This window comes from Dermacentor variabilis, chromosome 3 (assembly GCF_050947875.1).
Source record: "Dermacentor variabilis isolate Ectoservices chromosome 3, ASM5094787v1, whole genome shotgun sequence".
NCBI lineage: Eukaryota > Metazoa > Arthropoda > Arachnida > Ixodida > Ixodidae > Dermacentor > Dermacentor variabilis.
The window spans coordinates 61,252,875-61,270,207 of record NC_134570.1 but is presented as its reverse complement, the minus strand read 5'-3'; the positions used below and the strand labels follow the sequence as shown (position 1 = coordinate 61,270,207).

The following is a 17,333-nucleotide window of genomic DNA, read 5'->3' as shown; positions in this document are numbered from 1 at the left end:
CCACACCCGCGTAAGGGCCGCAACCCCCAACTTGGCAGCCCAAAATTTGGAAAAACATTTCAACGGAGAAGCAATCTCATTTGGTACCCGGATGCTGCACATGTGCATTGACAAATTTTCACTTGCTGTGCACTGCTGCATGCCGCTACTAGATGGCGAGAGCTGCGCATTGACCTCTGATGCAATAGTACATCTGAGGTGCCGGGGTGTGCACAAGTCAAGCTGCGCCGGCACCATTTTGACGAAAAGGTTTGATCCTGTGTAAGGGCCGCACCTCATCAAAATTGTGAAAAAAGTGTGGCCACTAGACAAGTCTATATGGTAGTTTGCTGCAACCGCTGTGGACGAAACCATGGTGGGTATTGACGCGCAAGAATAAAGGCCTTAAAGGCACAAATAGGCACAAAGTGTTCCAGCGTTGCTGGGACAGTGCCCCTCTGCTTACAAAACACACAGCTTCATCCATAATAAACCAAAGTGAGACAACAAGAGAGTATAAGGGTGCACGACACGCACCGGAGGGCACTGAGAAGTCCGAGTTGTAGTCAGACAGGTTGTCCTGCCAGGTGGCATCGTCCTGGGCGCCCATGGCGTCCGTGTAGTTGACCTGCTTGCGGACGCGCTTGCCCTTGCCAAGAGAGCGCGCCATGTCCTCCTGCTGCTGCTCGTAGTGGTGACGCAGCAGCTTCTCCCAGTATGCGGGGTCGGCCGACTCGGCCTCCTGCTTGAGCACCTCGGTCTCGGGCTCCTCCTGCTCGGCCTCCTTGGTGACGTAGGCGGCCACCTTGAACGAGCCCAGGTACTCGTTGGCCCACAGCTCCTTCTGCTCGATCCCTTCCTTGGTGCGGTCCAGCAGCTCCTCCACCGCCTTGTCGTCATAGTGGATAGTGTCTTCTGCGCGTCAGCGACGCGATTATGGAACAATAGCAAAACATTTCTTGGGTTATACAGATGACAAAAACCACATAATTTTCCTCAAGGACAAGGAAACTAGGAAGTAGTGTTTGGTCGCAATTAACAGTACTCCGCAGATGCATGCAGGTCGATGTTATGGTGGCAGACGCCGGAGTGCCGTCGACCCTACATTTAGTTGGTAAGGCGCCGAGCAAGAAGTGCCTACCACAGTGGCATCTGCAGCATCCAGCCCAGCCGAGAATGATAGTGTGTTTGCTGCTCATGATTCGAGCCATGCAAGAAGCACGGCGCTGTCAATGATACATGACTGCGCGTTGATGAAGGTGACGCTACATGCACAAATGGCCCACTGCGCATTCAACACCCCTGTAATACACTATGCAATAGGACATTATTGACATATTCCCAGTTACTGGCTGCCGCTGCACGATTGTACGTTATCGACCCACAGACCGCAGACTCTTGGCTTCCCAGCTTTAAAGTTTCGCTTCCGAGACCTCCTGGAAAACGTATCAATCGGATTTCATAGGATACACACTCCTTTTTAATTTCTTAGTGACCGAACAAAGACACTAAACAGCGGTCAACCAAATTGAGAAAGGCTGGTGCACTTCAGCCAGGCTTAATTTAGCTGCTACTAGAATATACCAAAAGGCAGAGTGCGGGAAAGACAACCGCAACCAGGAATGGAGAGCTCACCTTTGCCCTCGTCGTCCTTGAAGAGTTCCTCAGTGCCAAAACGCAGAATGTCATCCAGTTCCTGTTTGGACATGGTGTTTGAGCGGCTGCCCATGCCCGGTCGCACTACCAGGTGAGTCAACATCATCTTTTTCTTGGCAACTTGCGTGATGCGCTCCTCCACTGAGGCACGCGTCACGAAGCGGTAGATCATTACTTTGTTGGCCTGGCCTATACGGTGAGCACGGCTGAACGCCTGCATTGTTGTCACCACAAAGAGAGGTTAGGGCACTGGCTTAGAGCACTTGTCTATCAAGTGAACATTTGGTAATCTCCCCAATGGCAGGCCAAACATCAAGGACATACATCCATGCGCTAGTTAATGGTCTCTTTACGTAGGTAATATCTCTTTCAGAAGAGTCTGATGAGGCATCACCATGGCTAACATTTCAGAATGCGGAATCTGCGCCTACATTTACGAGGGGTACACCCATGTTCCAGAATCAGGCTTTCTGTGAAAAGACGAAATAGTTTCTTGGCAACTTATACCGACAACGTGAAACAAACCAATGCACCGCTATGCTTGCAATGCCTAGCCAGAACAGCAGTCTTCATTTTCAGGTTACATGCCAAGGAATAGAAGAGAAAGAAAGATACTATACATGTGTACAACGCCTTGTAAAAACTAGATATTGCAGTAGAACCTCGTTTATACGATCTCGTGACGTACGATTTCCCATCACCAACGTTTGCGATCGAGAACAAATTACTCAATACAGTTACACTTCTCTTTTACTGGTTCATATGTTCCCGGAATAAGCTATATTTGGCACCAATGTTCAGTACAATACCAAACTGCGATTGTATAATACATTTTCTGGCTGCTAGATCCCATGTAAACAAGAGAAGGCATGAGGCACGCGTTGACCGTGAACAGTAGGTGCCTGCCACAGCAGCAGCTTCCCCCCAATACTCAAACGCCCGCCTCTGGTCAAAATGTCGACATGCATTCAGTTTTCTATTCCAATACCAGCCAATCTCCTCGTGGGTTGTCACATGCCGCATTGACAGCTATCGCTGCCAGCCCTATTGCGATAAGCATCTTCAACTATCTGTTTTACAGCATGTGGGGCGTAGTGCTACTGGAAGCCTACTGCAAGCTTTTAATACGCGATAACCCAAATTGCGCTACCATATTCTGCTGCACGTAGCACGAAACGAGCAGCATGTTTCACTCTGGTGGCATTGCAGCCACTGTATTTCCACGTTGCCCACCAGCTCAATTTCAGTTTACTGCCGCCGTACTGAAACATTGCACCATAGGAAAACGACAATATGCATCTCGGATCATTCAGGCCCCACCAGCTGGACGCACACCGGCGTCCCGTGCCGCAACGATTCATGCCATGTCAGCATGTCAAAACTTCCCGCCAAAATTCCTCACTCACAAAAGCTGCTGACCCTGGCAGAATTCCAGAAGCACAAATGTATGCTTGCTGAAGCCACAAAAATGACAATGCATGTCTCGTGCTGCGATGATTCACGCACTGCTTCGCATTACGTATATGTCAACAATAGTTGAGTCTATCAAATTTTTTTAGTGACTTCGGATGGCACATTTTACTAGTTAGTACATTTGTTTCTCAAAATTTTCCCTCCAATGTCCCAATGTATATAAATGAGGTTCTCCTGTACATCTAGTACCACACTGCTAATTACAGCTCAGATTAGATAATTTCCATCTAAAGAAAACAGCTGACTAATGGCTGATGTCACCTAACTGTTTATATTAGTGCTTCTGTCTAACAGTAGTAGTATTACAGTGGTGCCTCAAGTGCCAGCTACCAACTGGGCATTATGTGTGGCCTAGCTCTTCGTAATGTGCTAGGGATTAAAAACAGCCTTAGAATTGCAGCTCGTAGAAAAAAATGATCCCAAATTTGCTCAGGACACAACACTATGTTATCACGCATTTATGTAATTCCTGAGGCAGCACCTCGGTACAAATGCAGCTGAGCGACAAAAGCCCCTCTAACACTTACAAGAGAGTACCATAAAGCATAAAGCTCATCTCTGCGCCGCCCCAAGGCATTCATCGCAGTTTACAGATGGGCATCATGTTTTATTTTTTCCTTCACAATCAAACATGCACAGCAACCATTCAGTAGACTCCGAAATCACACAAACAACAAACGAGCGCAAAGGAGTCACCAATGTACCTGAATGTCGTTATGTGGGTTCCAATCGGAATCATAAATGATGACAGTGTCTGCGGTAGCTAAGTTGATGCCCAGGCCGCCTGCCCTCGTTGACAGCAGGAAGCAGAACTGGGGCGCACCAGGAGCTGCATGAGAATGAAAAGAAGCACTCTTGTGTGACCACTGTCCAGGACAATAACCAATGCAATGCACAGACATGGTGTTAGAAATCCACAAATCTGCTCTCACATATGTTTAGACAGATAACGTTGTCTTATCAGTCTACAGACATACAGAAGAAACGCAGGGTCCTCCAATTTTATTCCGAGAAAAATGGCAGCACTCACGAGAAACTAACTTAACCTGAAGTCCCACCAGTCATAGTGAACGCTTTCAATTTGCTACCTTATGCAATTACAGTATTATCAGCACGCAAGCCACTGAGTGCATGACAAAAACTGCTGCTCAATGGCAAGATTCCTAGTGTACTTATAATTCTCAGAAGCTTCAACAAGGAGTATGAGCATTACTCTCATGTGACAATGCACTGAAGCTGTGAAGAGGAGTGAGAGGGTGAAATATCAAATCAAATTATAGAGTTTGCTGTCCCAAAGCAACACTCTTGTTATGAAGGATACCTGATAGTTTCAACCTACTGGGGCTCCTTAAAATTCAACTAAATGCAAGTACACGAGAGTTTTTGCATTCCACCCACGTGTGAATGCGGCTGCAGTGACCGGCAATCGAACACCAAATCTAGTGCACACAGAATAAGTAGTAGGGCAAAGTGCTGACTGATTGGCTCGATGAGTGTTAGACTGATTACCGTATTAGAACGACAGAAAGCTGAGCTAGTTGGTAAGTATTCATTATGCAGAATAGAAGTGAGGCTTGCAGACAGGACACAAGAGTAGAGAAGTGGACAACACGAACGCCGACTATTAACTGAAGGGGGCACTGAGGCGAAAAAAGAAAGAAGGCACAAAACTCATCTGCGCATATGAGTTTTGTGCCTTCTTTCTTTTTTCACCTCAGTGCCCCCTTCAGTTGATAGTCGGCGTTCGTGTTGTCCACTTCTCTACTCTTGTGTCCTGTCTGCACGCCTCACTTCTATTTTGTATAATGATTACCGTAATATCCCAAAAGATGCCCCGCCCCTGAAAGAAAACCCACCCCTACTTATGGCATGATTTGCTATTTTTTTCCAAAACACCAAACGTTAGCCAACTTCTCCTAATCACGCTGCCCTTAGGGGAGGGGAGGGGGGGGGAAGAAATGATGCTGACTGAGGACAGTCGTCTTTCGTTCATCCCCCTTTGCTGTAGTGGTGGTGAAGATGGCAAGCTCCACAAGCAATTTCCCCTTCTGCTTCCCTGCCAACGATTTCTGGCCATGTGCATGACGAGGTCATCAACATTTTGTTCGACACTAATGGAGACTGTTTTCTCTCTCCCTCTCACTATCTCTCTTGTTTAAGTTTTGAGGAAGACTGGACAAGGTCTTACAAACAAACCTTCACAACCTTTGGCTACAATGTTTTTTCTTTCGCAACCTTTCTTCACTGTACAACGAAAGTTAGTCTCCTCCCTCTTTTCACCCAACTTAGATTTTAGGTAGGCTACCTCTAGGGATGTTATAATAACCAATTCATTCATTCAACATCCCAAAGGAGTACACGTTCTATTAAAGGCACCGAAATGCAGAGCTGCAGAATAGCTTCAGCTGCCTAACATCTAAGCACACAAGCCTTTCTCTATCCTGCACCTAGCAGAACACAGCAGCTACAGCCGGAAATTGATCCTGTGACCTCGTGCCCGAAAGAGAAGGAAGTGGGCGCCGAGGTTTGCTAGAAAGCTTCCTCTCATGGACATCATTACTGTCTCTGCAATTGGATCACTACCACACCCTTGAGTCAGTTTTGGCCACAGCACTATGGCATGAAGGGTGTATTTCCTAAACACTAGCAGCCAACAGAGTTCTGCAAAATTGAGCTTCACATTTCTAGAGCTCACTGAAAAACCTCGCTTCTTGGGGGTAGTGTCGCAGGTTTCACATTTACAATGCACAACACAGCCATACCATTGAAACGATCAATGGCCTCCTGTCGCTGGCTGCCAGTGATGCCGCCGTCGATACGTTCATACTTGTATCCCTCGGCTTCTAGGAAGTCTTCCATGATGTCCAGCATCTTGGTCATCTGTGAACAGCAAGCAAATCTTGCACATCTGTAGACAACTGTCAATGGCACTCAAGGTTTACACTTTTCAAAAGACCACTACCCACATTGCTAGTCCAAAAGAATATTTGAAAGAACATTAAATAATTTTCATCACCTTCAGAAATCTTATGCTAGGACTGCTAAGGACAAATTGCCGAAAGATTGCTTCTAGGGTCTAGGCAATACAACACAAGATTCAAGCACCGAGCATCTACAAGCTATGCTACCTATAGTTAGCCAAGAAGTTACGTAGTTCTTGTGTCTCAGCAATACAAGACAACAACCAAAGCGATTGGAACCTTTACAAAGCATTAATTAGGACTTCTACACGTACAGCTGAACCTCGTTATTTCGAACACGCTTAATTCAAACTGACCCTGCCGTCCCGTCAAAGTTATATGTATTCCAATGGGCAACACCCGGTAATTCGAACACGCAAGCATTCGCAATGGTTAGTTCAAACATACTGCGCTTTGACAATGCTCTCAGCAGCGCGCCAAATCACGCGGCGGTGCCTCCGACTAGCAGATCTGCTAGCAGCCACACCACACCACAGCAACACTTGGCCTAACTACTTCGACATTCGTTACCAAGCTTATTGCTGTTCGGTGCAGTGTTTTTCATTGAAACAATTCGCCACAGTTAGCAAAGCCGCTGACTTCATGTTTCGAATCCTCGCCAATGGCTTCGAAGCACGGAGTGCATGGCACGTTCCATAACGGCGGTTTTTGAAAGTGAGCTTTGCCCCAACAGTGTTACGCGGTAAAGCATACCAAAAGTTAGAAGGGGCAACTGTCACAGGTCATGGTATTTCATTAAAACTTCTTTCTGGGCGAGTTGGTGCATACTTGACATAAAAATTGTAACAGCACAAACACATGCAACCACAAAGTACCAAGGACGAGACACAAGCGCTGACTGTCAACTAAATTTTAGTGACGGAATACAGATACCTTATATAAGGGGAAAGGCAGAAGTGATAAGGGGAGGGAGTGGTACAATCGGGGAAAATGACATTGCGCATCGATGAACGAACGTGCCAGCAGGCAAGGGAATCAGGCGTTGTTTAGTTGACAGTCAGCGCTTGTGTCTCGTCCTTGGTACTTTGTGGTTGCATGTGTTTGCGCTGTTACAATTTTTAGGTCATGGTATGTTTCCTTTTTTTTTAGGAATTTTATTTACCATATTTCAAATTTTTGAATACTTTCAAGCTCAATTTTTTTTAATCATACACAAGTGCACCCACCGTCTCCTATCACAGTATGAGCACCGATATGCCTAATAAGTGTATTTTAAAGCTATTTCGTACGTGCTTGTGACGATTTGAGCCCTTGGGTGCAGTAAAAGGCATGCACTTATTTTTTTCAGGCCGCCCAATTTTTGTAACGTTTTTGCAGCCCCTAGAGAGTTGGGAAAAACAGGACATTGACTGTAATTTGTAAATACGTGTGAATAAATCTTACACAACTTCCCGCTCATGTGTTAGATCAGTGCACCTGCGACACTGCAGGTAAGTCCTACATTCATTTAGCTTCCTTTAATTCGAACTTCTTTTAACTCGAACAAATTTGCAGGCCCCTTCAAGTTTGACGTATCAAGATTCAACTGTACCTCATGACACAACATTCAGTTCAATGCATCACAGCTTTAACAGCATTTTGCGATGTCACAACATCAAAAATAGTGCTGGCAAGAAGTAAACAATTTTTTTTTTCTTCTCGTTGTCAAGTCTATGCTTCCTGCTTCAGTCAGCTGGCTGACACAAACGTCCCTGCAGTCGATTGCTCCTGAAGAGAGCCAAAGGTTCTTTACTGCCTTGCCAAGTTGTGTTAGCCAAACAACAAAACATGCATGCCTACAGCTGAGATCGATGTTATTTATTAAATCTACACAGGCCTCCCGAGTGATGTTAAGCAACAACAGTCTAGAGCAACCACACTCTCATATTGGGCAGTGAACATGACATACATGTGGAGAAGGACAGTGGCATACCTGTGAGAAGATGAGGACACGGTGGCCAGTTTCTTTCAGGTGGCGCAGCATCTTGTGCAGCAGGATGAGCTTGCCACATGCCTTTGTGAGAGCGGTGCCCTCGTATGCTCCATTAGGCATGCGCGGTGCCTCCTGCAAGATGTGCACGAGACATACAGGGATTCCAACGCTATTTTCAACAGACTACCACTTCACAAAAGAGCATAGTTGTCACCGGAATTTTCACCCATATAGCTAATGACAAGTTTAGTTGACAAGGTGTCGAGTTGTTGGATATCTCTGGGAAAGTCGGCACATTTCTCATCATTTCCTTCGGTACAGAGAGAGTACAGAATGCTCGACACATTTACCTAAGCTTTCACCACAAAACAGAAGCTCAAAAGACCAACTACGTGTAGTATGTAAACTTCAGTGTTGGATCCACTCGCTAGCCAAATGCCAAGCAATCAAAGGACTAAAGATAAAAGCAAGGATATATAGCAGTTCATTTCAACAAACTTAGCATTATGCACAGGCTTCAAGCTATGTGCAATAGAGCCCCAGATTGCAGGAAGATGTGCAAGAGTGGTCCATGTAACGAAATCTGCATGATCTATAACTGTGAGAAACATTCATTTTTCATTACAGCTAGCTCCAAGTGCAGTTTGGTGAAACAGTTTTAACTTCCTAGACAGGCCTTTTACATGGCAAAATTACACAAAGCAGCAATGACCAAAACAGTGTACTCCAAGTGACCGACTCTACTAAAGAAAATTATGAGCTGGCTTCAGCTAACTTGACAGATTGATGGGCTTAAGTACCAAAGAAACCACAGAGGTCTATCAGAGACATGAGAACCATCTTGAAATAGCGCGCAACAGGACAGCACAACAGAAAGGAAGATGAACACAGGCACAACTAGCCAGACATTGAACTCTTTTAAAGTCTATGAGACGCTGTTGTAAAAGGCTCAATTTAATCTAGACCAACCAGTGGTTCCTTATGAAATACCCGAATTGTTGTTCACAGGCATTCTTACATTCTGCCCTTATCGAAGTGTGGCTGCCACGATAGGGAATCATTCCTGCAACCTCACACGCTGCAGCAAAGCCACAACCACTAAACCACTACGGTGAGTATAAACTTGGACAATTATTGAATACTTAAATTTGTCATATATTCAGAGCTCAATCAGCCTTGGAGCTCCATTGTCCTTGTCTCATGTGTCCTTCCATGGTTGTAAGCTGTGCTCAGCACATTACAAGACGAAGAAACAAAATGTAGCCCAATTTCTTGACATGTTCTGTTAGGTTGAACTTCTGGCAAGACAAATATATTTGCAGACCCCTTCTGTGCTAGTCTCAAAAGGAATATTATGATACATCATGAATACATAAGCAAAAAAGAAAGACACATACCTGGGAGGCAGCAGGGAATAGGTAGGGGTGGTTGCAGCATTTCTTCAGGTCCATCATGATGTTCAGCAAGGACACCGAGTGGCTGCCTCCCTTGGCGTTGAGCGCCTCGTAGTTACGAGTCAGGATGTACTTGTAATACTTCCTGCGAGTCCACACGATGTTAGAGTTATGAGTACGGAGCAGTAAGGTCCTCGAACTGAAGAAGAGCAGAGCTAACTTTCTTTGGAAACGGGCACCAGTGTTGACCATATAGAAGCATACAGCATGAATAATTCAGCTCCACGCAAGAAAGAGCCCCAACAGGGACATGGACAAAGGAGAGACTGAAAAGTTTATTTTATGACTGCAGCGGTGCCAGAGCTCACGCCACTGTTGTTTCTGTACCAGCAACTTGGCGGTGTAGACTGGACCACCTGTCCTATGAACTAAGAAGCATGGTGGTCTTGAATAGAAAAAACTAGGAGAGACCTCAAATCTGCTTGCAAGAAAGCACCCGTGCAGCGTTGCTAACAGTCGTAAGCTTCAGCCACGAGAGCCATAATTACTACAAACGTCTGCACTAACACACCTCCACTTTGCTGAAACTCTTAGCCATAGTATGCTCGCATTGATAGGAAAAAGACAAAGCATGACCACATATCTACATTACAACAGCATTAAAATTTGTTATCTTTTTTTTTTTCAATGCAAGTGCAATTGAACACTTTCGTACATACAGTGGCGCCTGCCATGTTACAAGCTGTAGTTTTGACACTGCTCTTTGTGACACTTCGATGGCAAATTTTTTTTTTTTATTTCCCCTTTACTAAATATGTACAAACTAGTACCATGACAGCAAGCTACAACCTCATGGGACAGGTCTCATAAGGCAGCTTGTGAATAACATCTACCATGGCATGACACGTTAGGTGACAAAATGAAACTTTCCTGCGTCCCCGTGAAACAACGCAAAACAAAGAAACCATTTCCTGGCATTCATCTGACCACCCCACTGAATCCTTTATATTGTCTTGTTAAATTAAATCACTTGCCTCTGCACACGTTGGTCAGCGCATGATAAAAAACATGGAGGCCCTCCTCCCGTACCAGATCAAACTGAGTGGTTTCAGCATCCAAAAGCAACACTGGCACTAGAAGAGACCACAAAGTGGTCGGTTATGGATTAATTTTGAGCAACTAGAGTTCTTTAATGTATACATAAATCTAAATGTACTACGCGAGTGTTTTTTGCATTTTGCCATCAAAATGCAGCAGGAGTGGCATTAGAGAAGCTGTAGAATTCTTCCTAAGCATCATTGTAATGAGCGTGACTGCTGCCACTTCACATCTCGCACACTCCCCCCACCCCCAATGGTAGCAGCATAAAACTGCAGCAGAGCTAATAAAATATTCCAACTCACTTTTGGAGAGGGGTAAGGTCAACACGAATGATGAATTCGCTCTTCGAGGGCATTCCCTGCACAACAAAGGAAGGAAATGTTAAGTACAACTTTCATGGAAATCAGCAAGCAACAAGGGTGCACCTTTCTATGGCACAATAATAATAATAAATAAAAGCAAGCTATTCCCATTCCTGCATACCAGAAAAGAAGAGTTGAGCAGAGTCGCAATCTCGTCGGTCCTTTCACACAGTTTGTGTCGACACAGCATGTGCGCCGTGCTCAAAAATTGAAATGTGAACAATTCTAAAGCTTCGCCGATGCCTCATTTCATTTTCATGTTCGCATGCACGTGTAAGAGTGGCTTAAATGAGACTCCAAATGCACACCAATGCTTCATTTCATTTGCAAGTTCGCTTGCACATGTAAGAGTGGCTTAATTGAGACTCCAAATGTACACTTGGGACTACTCCATGTTCAGAAACCGGCTATAGAGCAATTACACATCACATTTCGATGTAATTACGCATAACAGCCGTTTGTCGCTGTTCACATTTCAGTTCTTTAGCACGGTGCTGTCATGTCTAAATGAAACGCGAAAACAAGACTGAACTAAAAGGTGAATTTCCCTTTCCACATCCATGGCTGTGCATGCCATAAGGATTATTAATTCTCAGAGGCCTAGTTTTGAGACCAGAGCACAGTTGGCCCCCACCTACGTGCCAATCACAGGTCGCACTTTGAAGTAATCAGGTGCAAGAAGTGTTCTTAATTATTTCTTTTGTTGCCAAGAAAGTGGAGTCGGTTGCCAACGGCAGCGAATTGTTTTAATGAAAAGCACAGCACCGAACAGCAAGATGCGTGGTAGCGAACATCAAAGTAGCTAGACCTAGCGATGCTGTGGCAGTGGCTGCCTCTGCCAACGTATATGCATGCTAAAGTACCGGTTCGAGGCGGCAAGATAATGGCAGCAGTGGTGGCTTCGATTGATGCGGTTTCGTACCCGAAGTCATGTCAAAAAGTCAGGAAAATCAGATGGCGAAGGTATCTTACGCCCGAAATTTCAGACATTCTTATACATTTTTTATGGGGGCCCGTGGTGGTGCAGTGAAGGCAACCGAATTATGGGGCATGTCCGAAAAATCGGGCGTCCAGACAATCGGTCATTCACTGTAGCATCAAACAACACACGTAACTAATGGGAGTGTCCCAAACAGCAATACATCTCATCAGCAGCCAGCTTCCCTGTGTACACACCTTGAGCACATCTGCTTACACACATAACTAATGAGAGTGCCCCAAACAGCAATACATCTCAGCAGCAGCCAGCTTCCCTGTGTACACACCTTGAGCACATCTGCTTTGAGCCTCCGCAACAGGTGGCATCCCAGCAGATCGTGAAGCTTCTTCACCTGCTCCTCTTTGGCCAGGTCAGCAAACTCATTCAGGAATCCCTGCAGGTCGCTGCGGGTGCAGAGACGGCAACGACAGGCAAGTCAGCTTGTGCAGGCAAACTTAAATGTGCCGTGACTCTAGTGGTGCGTCGCCCGTGGTATCATGCCCAGGTCACCGTACTTTGGGGACCAAAGTGGGGTCCTATATTTAAAGGCCGTCCCGTGGGCTAGGCAGACGGATAGGCGACCGACCAGGCCAGCGAACGGAAGCCACTAATTTATTTGCAAGAGCACATGACCCAAGAAGCCCGAGCCTGATGCAGAAGTGCGTACAAGTGAAGCTGAAGGTCAAGGAAGACTGTGCCGCCACTAGAGTCACCAAACACACTTCTTTATTTGTTGCTGGTTCCTTTGCACTTCCCCATCTCTAATCGGTCACTGTAGCCAACCTCACATATCTTTGTGTACATTACCTGCACCAAATATCCAAGAAGTGCGTGCATTAGATGCGCACGTGAATGATGTGCAACTTTTTTAGAATGGCTTCACGGCAATGCGGAGCGCACTAAGCACTTCGCTGCATAATATTTTATTAATGACTGAACATATAAAACGTGTTTGTTACTAAAATATAGCTCTGTGCATACATTTGAGTCCAGGTATTTCTATACATACATGAGTTTCATTTTGTGCATACATCTAAATGGGTTAGAGTACATATTCCTTCTTTCACTTTTCCAATGCGTGCCTTATAAGAGGACAGGTTATGCGCACGAAAATATTGCTTGCTTAGGTAGAAGGCCAAAAGAAAATTGAGGAATGGCAGTGGCACACTTGAGGGGTGTAGAAGTATACAAATTTGCATGCAAAAGTACAATGAGTCGGCTGATGAAGCAAGATCACACCAAGCATTTTTATGCGTAAGAAGCCAGCACTGCTCGAACTTACTTGAAATTTTGCGGACTCAGGAAGTTGAGGAGATGGAAGAGTTCCTCCAAATTGTTTTGGAGTGGTGTACCAGTTAAAAGAAGCTTGTAGTTGATCTTGTAGTTGTTCAGCACTTTGAAGAACTGCACACATGCACACACACACAAAGAAAGCAAAGATTGGTCAATGAAAGAACAAACTTCTCAATGAAGAAACAAAAACCAAGAATGAGAACAATGTCACAGCAAGAGCATGCTCGCTACTTTACAGACGTGGCACATTTGCATAATATTTCTGTATTTGCATAATGTGTAGTCTTTGCAACACTGCAGGCATCTCCCAATAACAGATGTTCCTTCTCTGGAATGTCCCAGAAATGGCAAACCATGGAGAATGTTTACACAGGCTCAGTTAAGAGCAATCAATTTTTCAAGTGATTGAAATGCAATACAGTAGAAGTTCGTTGACACGATCTCCTTAACACATGATTAACCGGTGCCAACGTTCACTATTGAGTAGGGGTGTTGAATAGTTCTAGAAGCGAATCAAATCGAATCTCAAATATTTTTCTAATAGTTATTGAATAATAATTAGCCATCATCACAAAGTAAAACGATGTTCACATCCCAGTAATCTTTGCAAGTTTGCAGGTTTCTGTCATTACAAACTACGTTATGGAGTGTTGTTTATTAAAATCAGAAATAGAGCATTTGAGCAAACAAGCGGTTTCTTTGTATGCACAGGAGTCTTGAGAGAGTATGAATGATTGCTGTACAGCCTGGCAAGCACCGCATTTGCTCGATTCTAACGTGCACCCATTTTCCGCGACTAAAAAAAAAACCGCCCTCGATTTTGCACCCGTTGCCGCAACTTAAAGAAAGAAAAGTCCTTTACAGTACTGCGCACCTCATTCTTTCATAATGGAACACAACTTTTTCTCATTTGAAGAAACAAATATTTACTCCCAATATACTAAAGTTGCGATAAATAAAAAAAGTCGCAGTTTCGCTCGAAAGGCAAAGCATTGATTACGATAGCAAATTAGTAGACAGCTATACGAAAAGTAAGAATAGCAGTTTATCGGCCGTATAAACATTTAAACATTCACTTACTAACTAAATTAAAAAGCACGGCGTCACACGCGCACAAGCAAGCATGAACACGTCTCATGCAATGACTGTGGAAACTCTTAATCAAAATGCTGGAGTGGGGAAGTGCGATAGCAGGAGCGAGCCCAAGTGACCTTTGTGCGGACTCTCGCTTCAACGCGCAGTAAGCGACGAGAACACAGCGCGGTGCGCCTAGATGCATGGACTCTTGTCTCCATCGCAGATCGCTTTCAAGATGGGGGCCGCACAGCCCCGCCGTACATAGTGGCCACCGGAGTAGAAAGCTTCTCCTGTTTGCGCCAGTCCCACAGGCAAGTTTCGGGAACTCTGAACACTCGTGATGCAGCCCGATTTCTGCCTATCTCCGCACATGTGATCACTTTCCTTTTAATTGCAGCAGCATGATGAACTTGGCATGTCTCTTGCAGACGGGACTTCTATGCCGATAGAACAAATGCAGAAAGCGGGAAGACCGGGTAGACGGACGGTGCACTGACCTAAGCACATGTCCTACAACACATGGAGAAAGCTACGGCAGCTAGGCTCAAAGCGTGTGCAAGGCGGCCATTTTGAAATGCCGATGGCGATATGGTAACGCAGATTCAAGGTCGTACTTGATTCTAACACACAGGCTATTTTTGGCCCAGTCTTATCGGGAAAAAATTGCACGTTAAGATTCTAGTAAATACGGTACGGCTACGTAAGTGACATAGCCTGCTCCACTATGCAAATTCTCATGTTTTATGCCTATACTATGGCCGCGGCGCTGAAAATTTACCATGCTTTTGCTCCAATTTTTAATATTTCAGTGCCGTCAACGTTGTGAAATATTCAAAAAGTAATCTAAAAGTAATCGCATTTTCGAATAATGCATATTCGATTTGATCTGAAGACCGAATCAAATAGGACCCTATTCCACATTTGTTATTCAAAAGTTTCGAATATTAGCACACCCCTTCTATTCAGAACACAAAAAATGACCAAATAAAATTACTGTTCTTTTTTACCAGTTCACACGTTCCCAAAAGACACACTCTTTCGGTACCAACGTACAGAACGTACATTGCCAAACTGTGATCATACGATACGTTTTCAGGCAGCTAGGTCCCATGTAAACAAGAAAAGGTGTAAGGCATGTGCTGAGAGGACCATAGCCACCCGCCAGAGCAGCTTCACCGCAATACTTGCCTGCCCGCTTCACATGACGACAGCGCACACTTGGCTTGTTATTTTTGGACCAGCTGATCTTCTCCCAGGGCGACGACACTACATCCACAGCTACCACCACCAACCCTATTACGACAAGCATCTTCCCTTATCTGCTTCGCAGCGCATGGGGCATAGTGGGCATAGAAAACACACTGCACGCTTTCAATAGAAAATAACCCAAATGCGCCTCCATTCTTTGCTGCAGGCGGTGCGAAGCAAGTGTCATGATTTGCTTTGGCAGCTTAATGGGCATTGTATTCCAGCATCAGCAACCAGCTCAGCTTCATTTTGCCACCGTCTAAAAACTATGCCCTAAGAAAATGACAATGTGCGTCTCGGGTCGCTTGGGACTAGCTCGACGGCCTCACGTCGCAACAATTCACGCCGAGTGGGCACATTAAAACTTCTCGCCGAAGTGCCCCATTCGAAGAAGCTTCTGACGCAGGCCGAACTCGAGTATTGCAAACACAAGTCTGCCGAAGGTGCAAAAACAACAAAACGTCTCTCAGGCTGCACCAGATCGCCGTCTCGTGCTTCAACGATTCCCGCAATGCCTTGCATTATGTAGATGTCAACTACCGTTGAGCATGGCAAGTTTTTTCACTGACTTTCGATTGTACATTTTTCTCAGTTAGTAAGTTTCTTGCATTTTTTTTTCTCCCAAACCGTATGAATGAGGTTTTACTGCTCTGAATACATGGCTGCCGGCACTTTCCTCACTGCCAGTGGGCGCTGGGAGACCAAGCTCATGCATTTTTGTATCAAATGCAAGTGAGAGCCCTTTTAATGCACTGTGACCCCATTAGGCCCCTCAGCGATCACCCAGCGCTTGCCGGTGTTGCAAGAAGTGCCATCTGCCATGTGGTCCGAGCATCAAGTTTTAATCGCTGAGCCCTGCGCACGCTTAGCATTGCTTACCAGAGTATTGTTAAGCTCACATATTCGTGAACGCATTATCTAATGTGCGGGCAAACCGTCCTGCTTCAGGGTCTTTCCACAAGAGTGAGTGATGCGGTGCCTTCCCTTTCACATATTACAACAGCAAAATTCGAGAGCACAAAGAACGGGCCCCAAGCACGCGTGCACCCACCTTAGACTGGTTATTTTTCAGTCGATGAGCTTCGTCCACGACCAGCACTTGCCAGTCCACTGAGCCGAGAATGGTGGCATCAATGCACACCAATTCATAAGACGTCAGAAGAACATGGAACTTCACTGCTGAATCTTTCTGCAATGAGGAGAAGCAAAATGCACAAATACTGAAGGTGGAACTTGTCCATGCGAATTGGTAACCAAAATTTGTTTCACACAAGCTCACTGAGACTAGATGCTGCAATGCTACCAGAGAGCACAGCTTCACACAAATGAAAAAGCTTGTAGAGTTAACTTTTCCCACTTGCAACATTAAAAGAAGTGCTGATGTGATATCCTTGACATACAGTAGACTTCCATTAATCTAGCACGGATCAATTTGATTTTTCAATTAATTCGATCCTGCCTGAAGGTCCCAGCCGGTGCGTTTGCATTTCTGTGGGCCCCAACTTTCGTTATTTCTATCCTAAAATTGGCCTTCAGCAGGCAATTCAAACTTGACCAGTCAGCACACATGCACCTAACTGCTAGTGACCCCAGTAGCAACCCCTTTAGTGGAAATGTTAGTGAAGCTTAGGGGTCAGTGAATGCGTTGACCACACGTCATTTCCCAGCAAAAATCCTTATTTCCTGCACATTTTGTGTAGATTTTGCAAGTAGGGGTGCGCAAATATTTGAAATTTTCTAATATTATCGAATATTATATTTCTAATATTCATATTTGGTTTGAAAAGTATATATTAGAAGTTGTAGAATATTCGGTTGGATACCAACGTTCTAAACAAATCAAATATATGGCTGGCTGTGTGAGAGCAAAGCATTTGT

The 17,333-nt window shown here is 45.0% G+C and overlaps 1 protein-coding gene across 7 annotated transcripts in view; it reads right to left on the bottom strand.

The window, feature by feature from the left end:
- The window catches only part of Mi-2 (chromodomain-helicase-DNA-binding protein Mi-2 homolog), a 76,860-nt gene that overhangs the window by 29,587 nt on the left and 29,940 nt on the right, over window positions 1–17,333 (bottom strand). For 6 of the 7 annotated variants that reach the window (XM_075685335.1, XM_075685337.1, XM_075685338.1 and 3 more), the window contains exons 12-21: window positions 16,507–16,644; window positions 13,120–13,241; window positions 12,124–12,241; window positions 10,799–10,854; window positions 9,399–9,540; window positions 8,002–8,133; window positions 5,871–5,988; window positions 3,813–3,937; window positions 1,615–1,849; window positions 517–894 (exon numbers count right to left, since the gene is read on the bottom strand). In XM_075685335.1, the coding sequence (XP_075541450.1) occupies window positions 517–894; window positions 1,615–1,849; window positions 3,813–3,937; window positions 5,871–5,988; window positions 8,002–8,133; window positions 9,399–9,540; window positions 10,799–10,854; window positions 12,124–12,241; window positions 13,120–13,241; window positions 16,507–16,644 (1,564 nt within the window). The remainder of the gene's footprint in view (window positions 1–516; window positions 895–1,614; window positions 1,850–3,812; window positions 3,938–5,870; window positions 5,989–8,001; window positions 8,134–9,398; window positions 9,541–10,798; window positions 10,855–12,123; window positions 12,242–13,119; window positions 13,242–16,506; window positions 16,645–17,333) is intronic. The other variant, XM_075685336.1, reaches the window with a different exon arrangement.